The 17,064-nt window shown below is 38.4% G+C and overlaps 2 protein-coding genes across 4 annotated transcripts in view; one reads left to right on the forward strand and one right to left on the reverse strand.

Moving 5' to 3' along the window:
• The window catches only part of tbcd (tubulin folding cofactor D), a 47,713-nt gene extending 32,708 nt beyond the window's left edge, over positions 1–15,005 (reverse strand). For 2 of the 3 annotated variants that reach the window (XM_079867391.1, XM_079867389.1), the window contains exons 1-14: positions 14,495–15,002; positions 14,163–14,213; positions 13,976–14,073; positions 13,774–13,875; positions 10,983–11,129; positions 10,836–10,891; positions 9,547–9,679; positions 8,211–8,256; positions 7,984–8,116; positions 7,731–7,873; positions 7,574–7,634; positions 7,338–7,412; positions 7,157–7,251; positions 2,217–2,373 (exon numbers count right to left, since the gene is read on the reverse strand). In XM_079867391.1, the coding sequence (XP_079723517.1) occupies positions 2,217–2,373; positions 7,157–7,251; positions 7,338–7,412; positions 7,574–7,634; positions 7,731–7,873; positions 7,984–8,116; positions 8,211–8,256; positions 9,547–9,679; positions 10,836–10,891; positions 10,983–11,129; positions 13,774–13,875; positions 13,976–14,073; positions 14,163–14,213; positions 14,495–14,666 (1,469 nt within the window). In that variant the 5' untranslated portion in view covers positions 14,667–15,002. Of the gene's footprint in view, positions 1–2,216; positions 2,374–7,156; positions 7,252–7,337; positions 7,413–7,573; positions 7,635–7,730; positions 7,874–7,983; positions 8,117–8,210; positions 8,257–9,546; positions 9,680–10,835; positions 10,892–10,982; positions 11,130–13,773; positions 13,876–13,975; positions 14,074–14,162; positions 14,214–14,494 lie in introns of all 3 variants that reach the window. The other variant, XM_079867390.1, reaches the window with a different exon arrangement.
• znf750 (zinc finger protein 750) lies at positions 3,348–6,996 on the forward strand. Its single transcript, XM_079867654.1, has 2 exons — positions 3,348–5,832; positions 5,962–6,996. Exons 1-2 carry the CDS (start codon positions 4,604–4,606, stop codon positions 6,578–6,580), a joined length of 1,848 nt encoding a protein of 615 aa, XP_079723780.1. The 5' UTR covers positions 3,348–4,603; the 3' UTR covers positions 6,581–6,996.
• Positions 15,006–17,064: the final 2,059 nt, after the last annotated feature.

A 17,064-nucleotide genomic window follows, 5' to 3' on the forward strand; every position in this document is an offset into this window, starting at 1 on the left:
ATTTTTCTTAAATATATATGCATGTGTGTGTATTTATATAGAGAAAATAATTATACTCCATACACACACATATATTATGTAAACTTTTATTTTGGATGCGATTAATCGCGATTAATCGTTTAACAGCCCTAATAAGAATACAAATCCATGTTAAAATGTATCATAACATACCTTAACTAAAATCAATGACTATTAATGCTATTTGTTTTAACAAAAAGTTAAGCTGTGAGTGTGCCAGACGTTCCTCCATGCAGAGAACATAATATCACATGAATGAATGCCTGAATGCTAAGCATTGTAATTTGTACAACAGAATAAAGAAACAAATGAAAGTTGTATTCAGGTACAGAAATACTACATTGAATAAACTAAATTAAAAAGAGGAATCCTTAAAATTAAAGTTACAAATGTAATTCAGTCAAGAGCAGAGTGAATTTCTTTGTCTTTTGTTTGATTAACATTAATGACACAGACGGCAGCAGGATTATTAGGCTCCTGTCACTTTAAGATCGAATGCATGAATCTAGTATACTGTTAGACGTTTTCTTTCTCAACTGTTTACGTTCACTTACCCGACAGTGTTTATGAGGATACTTGCCAAGATGGGCATTCTGACTTAACTTTTGTGTGTATTTGGCCAGTTAAATGCAATAAGCCGCACTTACTATAAGCCTTACTATATACGGGAAACAAACTGTAATAGATCTATTTCTAACCGTACATTCCAAAATTACTTTAATTTTACAGTAAAATACTGTTTAACAGTTGTTGGAAATAAAAAGGGACAAATCATCTGATAATTTACAGTGAAAAGCCATAAACAGACGGTTTTAATATTTCTTAGTTTTTTTTTATCAGTTGTGTACATTAGGGTCATATAATTTAATAAGATGTTATTAAATTATTGCAGTATTTTAGTGTTGGGTGTTACCATGATTTTTTTTTTTATGACACTGTGCACACCTTCTATATATTAGTATTTACTTCAGCATGTGAAAAAAGCAACTTGTGATGAATTTTGATTCATCATGTGGACTTCTCTTTACCTCCCGTATTATTATGGTGTTTGTCAGTACATTTTAAAGGTACAAAACAGATTTAAGTAGCAGCATGGCCTTGCTAATTTTTTTTTTATTATATCATAAATTAGAGCTGAAAAAGCTAAATGTACATTACAGTTCATTGTTGTTGCTCCTCATACTGAGTACTTTAATTTTCTGGCAGATGCACAGACCAACCGAATGAACTGTACTTCCTCAGTAGGGAGAGGTTTTGAGCTGTAAGAGGTGTATAAACTGGTTAAGGCGGTAAATAACTACAGCCAGGAGAACAGGTATGAGAGGAGGCTCTTATAAACCTTGTCCTTTAAATCTCACTAAAACTTTCTCTATATATGTCCATAAAGTGAGAAAAAAAAAAAACCCTGGATACTTAAGATAGAATTATATCAAACCGTAATCTTCTTTCAAATATAATTTGCTGTGACAGAATGTTCTGAAAATAATTACTAGGTAGTGAGGTGAAAAAAAAATGGCCATTCATCTTGCCACACACTGTAGGGCTTTCTGACTAAAGAACAAATAGCCCTCAGTATGGTGCTGCAGATCTGCTGCCCAGCCTCCCTAATCAAATTCCACAGCCTAACCTCACTTACATAAAAAATATTTTCATTGGAGAGAAAGTGTAACCGTATTGTCAAGGGCCACCCAAGTTGAGCTGTCATTTTCACTCGTCACTGACACCAGATCAGCTCTCACCACAGTTGGTTGTGGTGCAAAGAGCTTTCATACTGGAGAACATCCAAAAACACCTTAACAGAGATCTAAGAAAGGTTACGCCAAGTGCTTGTATAAATAGTGGGCGAACAAGGAGTCAGTTTGCTATCCAGAGTCGAGAAAGAATTTATGTTCATTTTTCATATATTCATATTTAAGATGAATTACTCTAGATCTGATCCACACGCCTGCCAGGCAGGAAATCTATTGAGTTGGATTATTTAAAAGAATAAATAACATAGTAAAGTTAGCTCTGTGAATTAAGAGCCAAGAGTAATATATTAAATAGATTGTTTTGTTTTTTTTCAGGGCGAAATGTAGGTCTGTAGCACACATGGTATGGCATGAGATACTTAAGGTTGGTAACTTAATTAGCAAATTTGATGAATGGCATAAATAACATGCATAATGTCTCAGTCAGTGGTGGTGTTAGGATCGTACCTGGCAATCTGGTTGACATAAGGCTTTAGTTCGCTTGGCTCATAGGCACGGGCGAAAGCCCAGGACACGTAACAGGCTGCATCACGTACATTTGATCCCAAACTGCATGCTCCCCTTTTTTCGTCATATATCAGAGCTTTTAGAACCAGAGGCACCACTGTAGGATTCAGAGACAAAACATTAGTATGCAAAAATCATTAGTTTTGCAATATAAAATATTAAAATATACATACATGCATATACTGTAGTCAGCATTAGAAGTGGATCAAAACCTTTCATCAAAGTTATACATGAATTTTGAATAATACCCGTTCTTGTCTTAGGACAACTTTGATGAACTTTTTTGATCCACTTCAAATGTTGACTACTGTACATACATACATACAATTATTAATATATAATAAGGTTTCTTAGATAAATAGAAATCTTTTGTATCATTATAAATGTCAAAAAAATTACATTCTTAAAAATAATCGTACTGACTACAAACTTTTGAACTTTTTATATAATATAAAATATAACATATTCATAATATAATGTGTGTGGTGCATAAATAAACACAGACACACCAACGAAGAGGAGAGTATTGATAGTTGACTTTTGGAAGGTCCTTTATTACAAGGAACTCTCTTCCTAAAACTTAGGTGGGGCCAGAATTTGAAGTATTAAGAGTTTATGATTCATGCTATATGTGCAAATTAATGCTAAATAAATTTCAAAACACAAAACTTTACCATTAAATGTATACAAACTGAGATCCAGCGTAAATAACTGCTCAGAACAAAGATTTTCATAATCATGCTGTAAAGACACATCAGGTGCAGCACACATTTGGCTCCATGCAAATCTCACTGGTTGTCCTCAATATCTCCACACCCCTCTGACAACATCCTCAAACCTGCTTCACACCTAACTCTACCACTCCTGGGCTAATTCAACCATTCAGGCAAACATAAGCCACAAACAGTCTTGTCTGGCTTCTAGTCCAAGTGGACGCTCACTAACAGGTGAGACAGGAGGCAAACTTGCAATGTATCGTGGCTTGGGGCTTGCCTAATATTAGGCACATTGATGCTGCCTCAGGGCTCTACTGCTTGGGCATAGACTCCACCCCACAGAGTCAACACCTCAGAAAGCAAGAGACTCATCAGACTCATCAGAAACGTGACAGAACACCTAAAGAGCAGACACCTGCGTTCAAGGACAATCATTTCAGCCAAACTGTTCTACTGTGGGATTGTCATAAACTTCAGGAGGTCCGCTGTGGACATAATCCATTGACAATACTTCCAACATCACGTGGAATCTGATAACAGGTAAGGCTGTAAAAGCTAAATCACTAAGATTTTTAATGGCAACTGTTCTTATTGCTGTTTGTATGTACTAGCATTTGTTAAGGCTGATGTACTTTGTAGCAGGTGTTTCTACAGGAGACTACAGATGCACCTGTTAGACCACATTTGGCAGAAAATACTCTTTTTGCATTTGTCATGTGGTTGTACAAATATACAAAAAAATGTACACAGTCAAAAATTGACAACAATTCTCGTTTTACGCTAATATCACAAGATTTCCGTGTACCCATAGAAGAGTTGATCAAGGAAACAAGGAAACAACGCATAATACAGCAAAATAAAATTTCACAATACAGAAACGTTCTTTTAATTTGTGCCTTAAGGAGGGAGCGGCTTGATATGAAACATGGGAGTCAAAACCTGAGCCACCACTTCTTGCGACAGTGTGTGACAAACAGGTTCCTTAAGGCGGAGTCATTTTCTGCATAACTTGCCAGGCAATCTCTTTCTTCAATATTCTGCTTCCCTATACAAACCTTCAGGCCTCAAAATCTTTGCACACTTACCAGACCATTATGCATCCTCATTGTAGTGAAGAATTGTAGAAGCCAATTCTTTCAATCACAGAAACAGTCCAATTGATTACTAATTTTATAACAGATGAAATTCCATTCTAATACCTCTGGTAGCTTCTCTACATTTACAGTGCGAGTGAAATCAACTTTTAAATGTCTGGAGTTTGTATCTTGCAAGCAAGGTCATGGGAAACAGGTGTATGTGGTTTCCCACGCCATCAGGTTTTGATGAAGGGTAGCATGTTTCTACAGGCCTACCCTGGCTTCACTAGTGCAGATAGAGCATGCCATGCTAACACGCAGGCCAGCGAACAATACAGAACTGCTACAAACTAGTTGAAAAGCTTAAGGGACTGTGAACATGCAAACTCCCTTTATATAAACCTAAAGTAGTGACCCAACAAACAGCAGATGCTCTGGTCCAGTGTGTGGCAGAACTGTTAATGATTTTTTTTTCTTCTGTTGCCAGATAAAGCTGACAAACCGCACAGTATTGGATTGGAACAACTGCACAAGTATGGATATTCTCCAGGGGAGAAAACCGAAGAAACCCCATTACATTCCACGCCCTCCTGGCAAACCATTCAAATATCAGTGCTTCCAATGTCCCTTCACCTGCAACATCAAGTCTCATCTCTTCAACCACATGAAGTACAACCTTTGCAAGAACTCCATCTCTCTGGTATCTCAGCGTATGGAACAGACAGGAAAAACAACCAGACCTTCCCAGAATAATCTTCCTTTCAACCACAACAGTAAAGAGCCACCCCTGGAAGCTGAAGCAAGCAAACCTATAGAAAGGATCAGTGACAAGGCTGAACAAGAGGAGATGGTTAAGGAAACAAGACAAAAGCCTGAAAGTCCCATCAAGGAGGTCAACAAGCAAGTCCCAGAAGCAGTCCGTGAGATTAGGGACAAAAGTCCAGACATAGACATTGCACAGAACAAATTATCTTCGGCTTTCTCACCAGTTGCACGAACAGGTGAAAGTGAAACTCTGTCTCCACGCAGAGACAATCAAACATCTTCACCCATTCCTCAGTTCTACAATCAAATGGCACCTTGGGTCCCACCTGCTTCCACAGCACCTCTTCTTCCTCTAATACAAGACTATCCTTCATACATGGTACCTGAGAGGCCCTTGCACTCCCTTTATACACCTTACCCACACAACCAAGCAAACACCTCTGCCTACCAACTCACACCCCGGGAGACCCAGAGACCTCTGGTGCCATCACCTTTGGTGGTCCCGCCTAGTCCTTCTCTTCTCCACCCTTATCACTATAGATATGCTCATTCTATTATACCCGGACCACCTCTACCCTACAGCGTCTACCAACACCCTGAACTATCCATGTCCTTACAGAGAACTAGGTATCTTCCTCTGGATGTATACAGCAACAGATTTTATCCTCGAGAGTACGGAGGACACCTGGTCCCCATATCTCATCCGGATTCTTACAGCAGACTTCCTGAGGACAGGGCTGTCCAAGAGCACAGTCCAGGAGACAAAGGTACTCGCCAGAGTCCTTTAGCAGGATGTGCCGCCTCTGGGTCGCCAGACAGGCCCAGTACCGCAGATGTCATCCAGCGTATCCCGGTTACAGTTAGGCTCGCTTCCCATGGGGAGTCACTCCCAGTTAGTCAATCACAGCATGTCTTACAAGGGGCAACTACAGCAACCGACAACTTAACAGAGAAATCATGTGGACAACCTCAAGAGAACATGTTACAAAAGAGAGAGAGGTAGGTAAACTATGTGAGACATAAAGGCCCCAAAGACACTTTATTTGACAGTCAAATAAAGCAAGTTAATGGTTTCCCTAATCTTTACAGAACTTGAAATAACATTGGTATCTTGTTTTCTCTTTCTAGGAATGACCCACAAACTACAGATTCTACAAGAGGCAGTGAGATTTCATCAGAAAAGGAAGCGGATGAAGAAAATGAGGAGGAGCCAGGTCCTCTTAACCTTTCAAAGAGGGACCAGGCCGCATCCAATCACATGACACACCACTACTCTGACCGAGAGCTCCATTATGATTCAGAAAGTAGTCAAGAGGCACCGCTCAACCTCTGCCTCAGGGGACAGTCCAAAAACCAAGCCTTGCCCAACACCACAGGCTCAAAAACTCCAGAAAGACAAACCCTCATAAACGTTGAGGAATCCACAATTGCTTCACCCAGACAACAAGACCTAGACCCATGTGACCAGAGGCACTCAGCGGCCTTTGCTCTGTGTCAGCTAGCTAGCTCAAGGGACATTATCATGGACTCCTCTATTGATCAACAAGAAATGGCAGAGGGCCAGAACAGCCATCACCATCCTCCCCCAGACAACTGCCCAGTAAAAGACACTCCAGACATACCCAAACAGAACACACGGGTGCTGGGACAAAAACGGGCAAACAACAGACCTCTGAGGCACAATACCAAAAGAGCAAAGGTAAAAGAACCGTCCCGAACTCAAAGAAAGAGGTCGCAAAACTGCTGATGCAGAGATTTCAAAATAATGGACTGCTGCAATTCAAATATTTGATAGAAAGGAGTTCCAGTGAAAATATCAATACTCAAAGAGACTTTACAGGAAGAGATGGTCAACATCTTTCAGCCATTCAAAGACTATGCATAAATGGTAAAATGTATCAATTTAATCCAATGTAAGTTGCTTTGGATAAAAGCGTCTGGCTAATGCATGCAAATGTAGATACTTCCAAAATACAACATTATGCACTGATTGGAAAAAGAAGGCACCCCAGATTGTATACTGAAAATCTTCTGCTCTTTGACAGACTTACAAAAGTATGTATCAATTCATTAAAGGGAGCTGGGTGGTGGCATTTCTTTCTTTGTTTTAATAAAGAAGCTAGTCAAACTTGCAGTATTTGAATAAAGTGTTTGCATAAACTGAAGTATGTTTGCTTGTGAATGTTTTGTACTGAGTACGATCAAGGGGAGTTACATTGTTTAGATTAAGATTACAGCAATAATTGATGTCAGTCGGTAAACTTAAAACAAATAGTTTTCAAATTTAATACAATAGAGAATAAAAAAGAGAATACAAACCAACCATCTGAAAGACGCGAAGGAAGCAGCAGTCCTCTCCGGCCTAGCTCTGCAAGAGCCAGGCAGCCCCCGTGCCATGCATTATCTGTTTCCTGGAAACTGCAACATGCAGAAAAAATACCTTACTAAGTATTTGATGAGATTCACATCATCACATCTCAGACTCCTGTTATATCATGCCACACCTGAAACACTCCAAAACAGATTCAACCACTTCATCTGCGAGCTCTTTAGGTAGTCTACCAGTCACCCTTCCAATCCTGCAGGTGGTTAAAAAGAGAAAGACCAGTTAAAAAAGGAATAATTTTAGTACTCTAGAGATTATTACAGAGAAATGTGGCACTAAAACATGGCACTGTCATACCAAGCCAAGACAGACAAAATCAAACAAAGTGTATTTGATAAACTTGACTGTTCTCACCCCTTTGCAGAAGACCATCGCACTATTGTCTCTTTGTCTTTCAGTCCCACCAACAGTTGTTCTGCAACAACGAATAAGAAAATTAGCATTAACAAGATAGCATTTAAATATTAAGCAAACAAAACAAACAGAAATGGAAATATGCCTGGATACTTACCAATGACATTCTCTACCTCCTGAGGTATGTCATAGTCTTCCTCCTGACTGACAGACTCTAGATCAGGTTTTGTATCCTCAACACTTCCAGTGACAGAAGACAGGGCCAGGTTCACTGCGAGTGATCGACTTCCTCTCTGGTATCTGGATGCAGTCATACAAAATGCTTACAAACAAGCTAACACTTTTGAGCATTCCTTGTTTCATTTTTATGTTTTTGTTTTGTTTTTGTCAGTCGGTCACTCCTCCATTACCTCCATTTGGCCAAACGTGGTTTTAGACAGGTCAAGCCAAGTCTCTGGACAACTTTTACTCCCAGCTTACGCAACGTGGCTTGGTTACTTTCAGCTATTCTCTTCTGGTTCAGGCACTGAAGCACTGTGGGGGCTGTGAACGAATGGTACAGATTAGCGAACATTTATCTATTTGTATGTTTTGGCTTTATAGAGACCAAAGAAAGACCTATAAGACATATACACACCATACTGCAGGAAGTCATCACGTTTCCCATGCTTAAAGAGCTGGGCCTGGAGAGAAATCATTACTTGATTAGGATGGATGCAGTGTTTGCTAACATTTTTTGTCATGCATTTAACTTTTTAAACAAAATCATAGTAACTGTGCTTATTAAGTCCTGCGGTACACATAGGTCTACCCCTGGTTGGGAAATACCAAACTACTCATTAAAAATCTATGAGCAATACATTACCTATATTTCATTAGGTTGATGTGGAGTCAAATTTATTAAAATGAATTAAACCCATTTGCAACGTGTCTTGTAAAATGCTGAATACAGTTAAGCTTAATGCCAGCAGCAGTATCTTGTAATTATCAAGTGTGCACCACACATGTTCCTGCTCCCTGCCTTGTAGCACTTAAAGCCTATATGCAAATCGTTGATGGCAGTTTTAGTACCTCAGGCATTCCCAACACACAGAGCCAGTTTTGAGCACCTCGGGCGATAGAGACATGCTTCACAAAACAATAACAACTGCAGGATTATGTTCACAGCTCTCTGGACTTTAAACTATGTAGGATGTCCCATTGCAAAAAAAACAATTCTGATAACGATCAGTCACTAAAATGAGCAATTATGAGTGTTTTAACACAGCACTGTAAAAAGCTAGGAGGGCATGTGACATCTGGCATATAACGGCTGCATAGTATGTGCAGCTATTAAACCAGTGCCGGAATTACAGTATAAGTTTAAAGGGCCGTTCACACCAATAACTACAACAAAAACTATATTAGTGTCCACACCAATAGATAATATCGTTGTTTATTATAAGCATGCGCTGCAGTTGTTATCGGTCTCTGTAATGCTCAAGCAGAATGGATTCTGATTGGCTATCAATGTTTTTATTGTTCATCAGCTAGAAAAAAAAAGGGTTCACTTTATTTTGATGGTCCCTTTAACACATTCTGTTGACTACAGTAACGTTGCACCTACATGTCTACTAACTCTCATTAGAGTATTAGTAGAGTATTAGTAGACTGGTAGGATTAGAGTTAGAATAAGTTGACATGTACCGGTAGTTGCAAAGTTACTAACTGCAACCATGCATTTTATGTTTACCCACCCTTGAAACCATTTACTCTACATTTATACATACAATTGTCTCATTTATTATTAATGAATTTAATGAAAGGTAAATATTGTATTGCTTGAAATCTCAGGGAGTTTTATGTGAATCACCTTGGATTGTTTTTGCCAAGCATTTGCATGTTCGACATCTTAATTCTCATGAAAAGAAAGGGAGGAAGTGGTGGATGTAAACAGCCCTATATGTGAGATAAACAGTGGATTGGAGGCTCACCAGGGACTGCAAAGCTCCATCAAGGGCCACGGTTCCTTCCATGGTCATTTCACTGGTCTGAGATATGGTGGTCAGACACCAGTCCAGAAAATCACCCAAACGCTTCTGCTTCACATCTGGGCGGGTCACAAACCTGTGCAGATAATACAAATCTTTCAAGCAAAGAGATCATCCACAAGTGTTTAAACAGTGCCCTCTACTGCTCAGTGAGTAAAGCTGGCAGTAAACACCCACTTTTGTATATTATAAGAGTGGCATTCATCGGAAATCATTTTTATTACACCTTTGTTTTAATTATCATTTAAACCAAACAGCCATTTACACAAGGGGATTCAAAATTCTTAAAGATAAAAAATTAAATAAAATATTTAATAAAGCATGTTTTCCACACTTCTTTTCACTAAATGAATGCTAGAAAGAATGATATTTAATCATTTTCATTTATATACACCAATACATTGTACATTATTAGACCAAAGCACTAAACAGCAACATATACATGCCTATATAGTGTACTAAAATGTTTTAATACATGGAGAAGTTATGGTGCAAATGAATCACTCAATCAGTGTTTGGAATAAAGTCATTGAAATTAACCTTTTGAAATGAACTTACCAGCTCAAATGCTGAGTACTAAAGCGTAAATGAGAGTCACTATTAAATCAGCCTTAAAGGGATGGTTCGGAGTTATTTCAACCTAGGGTCCTATGCACCGTGCTTGCATGCTTTTACATGCTTTTCCCAAATAACTTAAGTGACCTCGACATTCAGGTTAGCAGTAGCATGAGCCGTCAGGCAAGTAAATAAACTCCTGATGTACTTACAAACTTTCCAATGCCTCCTTTTATGAGTACAGAACATATTTGTACTACTGTAGAAGTTTGGTACCATTCTGGCCATTATTAGTGGGGTAATTTACAGGATACAACCTTGGATTCATTAGCGCCTGCACTAAGCCATTCGGCTGATATCTCTAAATAAGCTCTAACTTTAATAATGTTCGACCGAGGGAAAAAAAAGCTTCTGGGGGGGTGTTTAGCTCGAGGTCATGGTGCAAAGGACCCGAGGTTGATTTTACTCCGAACCATCCCTTTAACTGTCTAATACACAGAGGCATGGTGGATTTTGTATAATTACAATCTTTAAAAAAATTAAAAGTACACAAATAAAGACCAATTAAAAACAAACTCAATAAAATGATAGCAATATTTACATCTAAATATTTAAGCCCAGCTCTACCCAGATAATAAACACACATATAGAGGAATAACAAATAACATGAAACTTACTTTGATACAAGGACTGATGCAGCATCTCGAGATTTGTCACTGACTCTAAGAAAGGACTGCAAATAAATAAATATATATATTTAATAGTACAATTATTAATTAATAATACAGATGTTGTCAATGGTGGTCTGTGATTGTGGGTGTCACCTTGGCAACAGCCAGAATACGATCCATTATGGTCTCTCTGTTCAGCCCGGGGTCAGCGGACATGTGGCCGTCCAGACGGGACAAGTCAAAGGGAATGAGACATGTCATGGAGAGCCAGAGGAGGAGTATGTAGCGTGTTTCCCAGGTCTAATACAGAAACATACAGCCGATTACTAGATAATATACAACTTTGGTGCTTTGGAAAGGATAAATTACAAAAAACACATGGATGGCATTATTCCAGACATGACAAATGATGACCTGCTCCACTAGTTACTGCCTGAAGCTATTCAGTGGTCATTTCTTGCTTAATAAATACAAATGACAAAAAATAAAATGCCTGATTGGTCAATGTTAGGACTTTAAGTCTGAAATAAGAGACTAGTTCAAAAGTGGTGGGCTCAAAAGTTAAAGGCACACTATGCAGTTTCCATTTTTCTCAAACAGCGACCTCTAGAGTGGGGTACTTGTATTTAATGTTACTGTCGTAAATACCACTCACGCAGAGCCGTCTCTGCACTCTTCCGACCGAGCTTTCTTCGTTTTCTTCGTCGACTCTGCCATGATTCACGTCTGAAATGTGTGCTAGTATCTTCCATTGAGGCTGCTTCATATGTTGTTGATGTAAGTGACGTCGTGCCGTAAAGCAAGTCGTGATTCTCGCGAGATTTGGTGGGGCGCCACCTATCAAACCTGCATTGCTGGTTTTGCCAGCGGCGTCCCCCCCGCTTTGCTATCGGGATGATTCGCCCTACTATGAGTTTGTTTACCATCGAAATGATTTCGAAGCTGTAATATTAAGGTACAAATCTTGCATAGTGTGCCTTTAAAGGTCCCATATTGTCAACACTGAAATTTCCTGGCTTTTTTCATGATAACAGAGGTCTAGTGGCTATGTAACTACCATATAAGTTTCCAAACAGTCAATCCACAGACAAATGTACACAGCCTGCATGAAGTAGCTGTGCCTTTTCACAAGCCATTGTGACTTCCATAAAAATGTGACGTCAGAACTACTCAGTCACCGCCTTCAGTCCCAGCCCGAGCACTGCCCACCATCCCTCTCTCCTTTTGCCCAATCCCCAGACAACATCGTTGCTAATCGAGCAACAGCAACATGGAAACATGTTGAGAAAATGCCCGTTCAGTCGATGGATGTAGAGACCTGCACTCCCGCGGAACCCAACGCAACAGAGTGCGGCACAGGACTAGATTTGATGGCCGAGTGCGGGCGCGGGCGCAAGGTACTCTTGTGTGTGCGGGTTGCGGGAGAATAAAACTATTTGCGGAATCGCAGGACTCCCGCAAAATAGAAATATCTAAAAATAAAACAAATAAATTGTTATTCATATGTTGCACAAAAGCAACAAGAATAACTAAAACTAAATAAAAACGATTTACAGGCCAGAAAGAGTTTCTATTTATAACATGTTTGCTGCTTTGAGCAAATGTAGCCAATCACCGACATATGTGTTGATTTCTTGAACGCAATGGCCAATGAGATGCAATTAAGATAGAATCCACTCACCGCTCAAAGCTGAGTTTTTGTTCAGTGCTGCTGAATCCTCTGATTATAACAAACGAAGTGTTGACATTATGAAAGATGTATTGTGCAGTCAGCTTCATTGATAATAACGGAGCTTTGTGAGATAGCGATGAACTGAGATGTCAGCTTTTTAGGAATTATTAAGGGAGCGCATTTTGCATTATTTCTGTCATGCCAAACCATGCACGTAGTAGCCTTGCTTTCATGTTAAATTAACAGTGGTTTGTCAATGTTTATGCTTTAATAACAAATAATGTATCACCATCATTACAGGTGTTTAATTTACCTTACTTGTGAGCATCACCAAGCCACAGCATTCATGACCCTAGTTATTTGTGGTTGGTCTGGCCGTAGCCGTACGTCACTCAGAAAACAACAGGCCAATCAAAAGAGAGGCTCATGAATATTAATTAGATAGGCCAAAATCGACCTGTTCTTGGCAGAGCTCCTGAGAAAGGTTTTTGATACTTAGACCGCAAATATATATTCTTAAGGACATCAAAACCTAAAATAAAACTCCAGAAAGGTGTACAATATGGGACCTTTAAGACATTCCTGTAGTATCGGTAGTGCCAAGCACAGATTTAACTTGGTACCCGCACTTCTGAACGCTCGCCTAAGTGCACCTGATAACAAATTACAATTTTTGTCTGTTGTCATCAAGTACCTTAAAGCAGGGCTATGCAGTTTCGGGAATTTCTTCGCTGTATTCTCGCTTTTTGCTCGCAGGTTTCTCTATAGAGTCGAAAACACTGTCGAAAAACTTGTTGGCGACTTTCAGATACCAGAGGCTATAGATCAACAACATCAAAGCAGATGGGACATTCTTTACAACGTCTTCTTCATTCGGGTTCCAACAGCGTGAGGGAGCTCAATAATAACAGAATTTTAGCGGATTTTTTTGCCGTAAAGCAATTCGTTACATCGCGAGACCTGATATCAAGTGATACTTCCTGACGCGATACTTCCCGCCGGCCCAAAGTTGCAAGGGTGGTTTTTCGGCTCAAAAAGGAGCATTTACTGAAACCAAGCTGTAAAAAAAAAAAAAACTTCTGAATTCTGCAACTTTCTCACCTTAGACAGATGAATGCATTTGTGTATGTAGTGTATACATTGATTCACAGCTGCAAATAATGTCTTGTTAAATTCTAAGGATCATTGAAAAGGTGCAAAATGGACACAGACACAAAGTACATTTATAAAATAAAATTTAAAAGGAGCATACAAACAGTGGGACCAGCTCACCTCAGTGTCTTTTTGGTCCTGTCTGCATAAAAGGTCCAGAACTGGCTGAACGTCCGACACCTCGTGGGGGAACAGCTGCATGAAAATCTTGTATCCTCTGACCTACGAAAGCACCAGAAATTCAGTCACAGATCTCCCAACCATGATTTTAGAGAGATGATCAGACCAACTTAGAGAACCGTGCAGTGCACCATCTTAATACCTTTGAGATGATATAGAGGAATTTGAAACAGAGATGGACCAGAAGAGGTGGTGACTTCTCATTGCGGATCATCTCTAACAGCATATTCAGCATCCACTCTGAACAACGGCAAATACAGCGTTACAAGCAGCGTTCAACCACAGAACATAATCCTCATGTCCAACACATCCATGATACTTCCTCTTACCCAGGTGAGGGTCCAGAAGATGTGGCTGCTCCTGGTAGCGATCCATCATAACTGCAATAGACACCCAAAGCATGACTTGACATTTTCACCATGATCTTTTATGTTATACTTCACCTTTGCATTACAATAGCATAGACAGACAGACAGGATAGATAGATAGATAGATAGATAGATAGATAGATAGATATGCTTAAAGAGACAGACATACACCGAGAGACAGGCAGACAGACAGCTAGATACCACATATGACAGAGAGAGAGAGAGAGAGAGAGAGAGAGAGAGAGCTATAGCTGTAGCTAGCAAGACATAATGTACATGAAAATCATTCTTACCCACAAATTTCTCGATGGTGGTCTCTCTGCCGACCGTGTCGTGATGGATGTCCGGCAGGCTGCTGATGAGAGCCCGAGCCTCTGCGCCCTCACTGAACTCGGACAGCACACACGCCTGAGCCGTCACCTCCGGCTCCTCTCCATTACACACTGCCTCCATCGCCGACGACATCTATCACTGCTGTCTCTGACTGACCAGGCTACAGATGCGCGCTCACGTTTGTTTAGAGTTTCTCAGACTAACGTTAGAGGATCTGACTGATCCAAGATGAAGTCGCAACCGCTCCTCACAATGACGCACTCAAGTCTCTTCAAACTCCAGCTCATCACTTCTCAGTTTCTCTAATACGCGGCAAAACATGCATTAAAAGCAACTGCTGTTGTCTTCTTCAAACTACTCACAAATAGTCAAATATATGACACAATCAGAAAAGACCGTAAAGGCTTATAACTGAACCCCGCGTATTATTATGATGCTCGCGCTGGCTGCATGTTAACGGCAAGTCGCGAGGATCAAAATAAATAAAAACGCGTTTTTTTTTTTTTACTTCAAGTTTAAAGTCTTTACAACTGGAAGGAAATGTTGCAATGAAACGCATTATACAATTTTAGATGCGATAAATTCGCACCTTTTAATTTATATTCCTATATTTTTTAAAGCTTAATATTCCCTTTCATAGTTTTTTTTCCCCGCCAAAGTATCAGTTCAAGACAACAACTAATTGCCTAACTTAGCGTGATAGCCAGCAGTCATATACTCTATCATATAAATGAATAAATAAATAAAAACACTCTTAATGATTACATTTCATCATCCACCCAATTTTCCAAATCAAAATGTGAGGTCACAGGATTTTACATTAATTTATAAAATAGTAGGCCTAATAACAACATTATTGTTGTTATTCAAATGGTTAGTGTGTTCTCTCTTTGAACAGCTTGGCAATATTTAAAGCTAATAAACTATGGTCATATTTGTAAATGTGTACATAGTTCCAAAACTACATCATGGCAATCAAAAACACAACACAAAGTTATTCTTAAAGTTTTATTTGAATGTCCATACATCCATTAAGCATCCTGTTATTCCTGCAAGCAGTTCAGCAAGAACTGTTTAAATAAACCGTATTCAGGTGTTTTCATTTTCATTTTCATTTTTGGGTGAACTAACCCGTTAAACATCAGTATGTTAGTTAGTAGCAATGTAGTGCAGTGAAATGTTATCATAGAATACTTCATGCGCACATGTTAAATCAAGGAGTCTTGTAAAATGGGCTCTCTTCAAAAGCATATTTGGGCCATTCAACAGAATTAGTGCAAACTGCTGTCCCACAACCAAAAAACACAATTAAAAAGCATTTAAGCATTCAAATTTTAGATATTTACAAAGATCATTCTATTATCTATCGAATCCCACAATAATATTTAAAATATCAGTAAGCTTAATATATATAAAATCATAAATTATTGGGTACTTTCAATTGGGAGGTGGCTGTCCTGAACCCTAACCCCTAAATTTCAATTTGTGAAAATGATATTGAATCTTTTTTGCTTAATTTTGCAATTAAGCAAACTTTTTTGGGTGTTATTCGATACAATTGAGTTTTTTATGTGTACAACTGTTCAGAACTGTGTTAGGTAACCATGTGCTGGTTATCATATTTGAACTAGGCTCAAAAGTATCTAAAATTGTCACTACCGAAACAGTCATGACCGAAACATGTCATCATTGTTTTGGTAGTGACACATTTATTTGGGGGAAATAAACACAATGTTAGTACAGTTATGCAAATCATTAGTATCTCAGTAGTGTTTTAGTATGTGAGCTAAAATTCTGGAATGTGATGTGGTCGCTACCAAAGCATTACTGTCACTACCGAAAATGTGCCGTCACGACCGAAACACGCATGTTTTGTCTAAAATAAAGTATATTGAATTATCAACTAAGATGATATTATAGTGTTTGGTTCAATGTATATTCAGACTAATGAATCCTTAACTTTGAAATCAGTATGATTAACTTAATGCCTTTCACAAAGAAAGATTGGATTCAAAATTCACCAAATCTTATAAATTACACTTGAAATATTGTTAAAATTGTAATTGTTATTGATTTACCTGTGAAAACTTTTTTTTTTTTTTTTTAAATAGCAAAACATATATTTAGAAGGTAGATGTAAACAAAATATTAATAGGTCAATATAAGCCTTGTTATTAAATTATTTAATATTGTGTTTCGGTAGTGACACATTCTGGGAAAGGAAAAATATTCCAAAACTTTCTGAAAATACACCATGATAATTAACTGCACAATTACTAGAAATGTGTACTTTGGATATTATACAATTTGTATACATACACAATTTGTGGAAAAATACACATTTGTTTTTTTTTAAGTCAAGTTAAAGTGCAATTTGCAAAAAGGGAATGATGCATTTTAAATAATTTATTTTTTGGCCATTGCATGGAAAACAAATGTATTCATGGTTTTAACTAAAAAAAAAAAAAAAAATATATATATATATATATATATATATATATATATATATATATATTATATAAGATATTTT

This window comes from Squalius cephalus (genome assembly GCF_949319135.1).
Source record: "Squalius cephalus genome assembly, chromosome: 1".
In the NCBI taxonomy this organism is placed as follows: domain Eukaryota; kingdom Metazoa; phylum Chordata; class Actinopteri; order Cypriniformes; family Leuciscidae; genus Squalius; species Squalius cephalus.

Coding starts and splice junctions, on each gene's coding strand:
- znf750 (XM_079867654.1), top strand. CDS start 4,604: ATGGATATTCTCCAGGGGAGAAAACCGAAGAAACCCCATTACATTCCA. Junction 5,833..5,961: donor ATGTTACAAAAGAGAGAGAG/GTAGGTAAACTA, acceptor TTCTCTTTCTAG/GAATGACCCACAAACTACAG.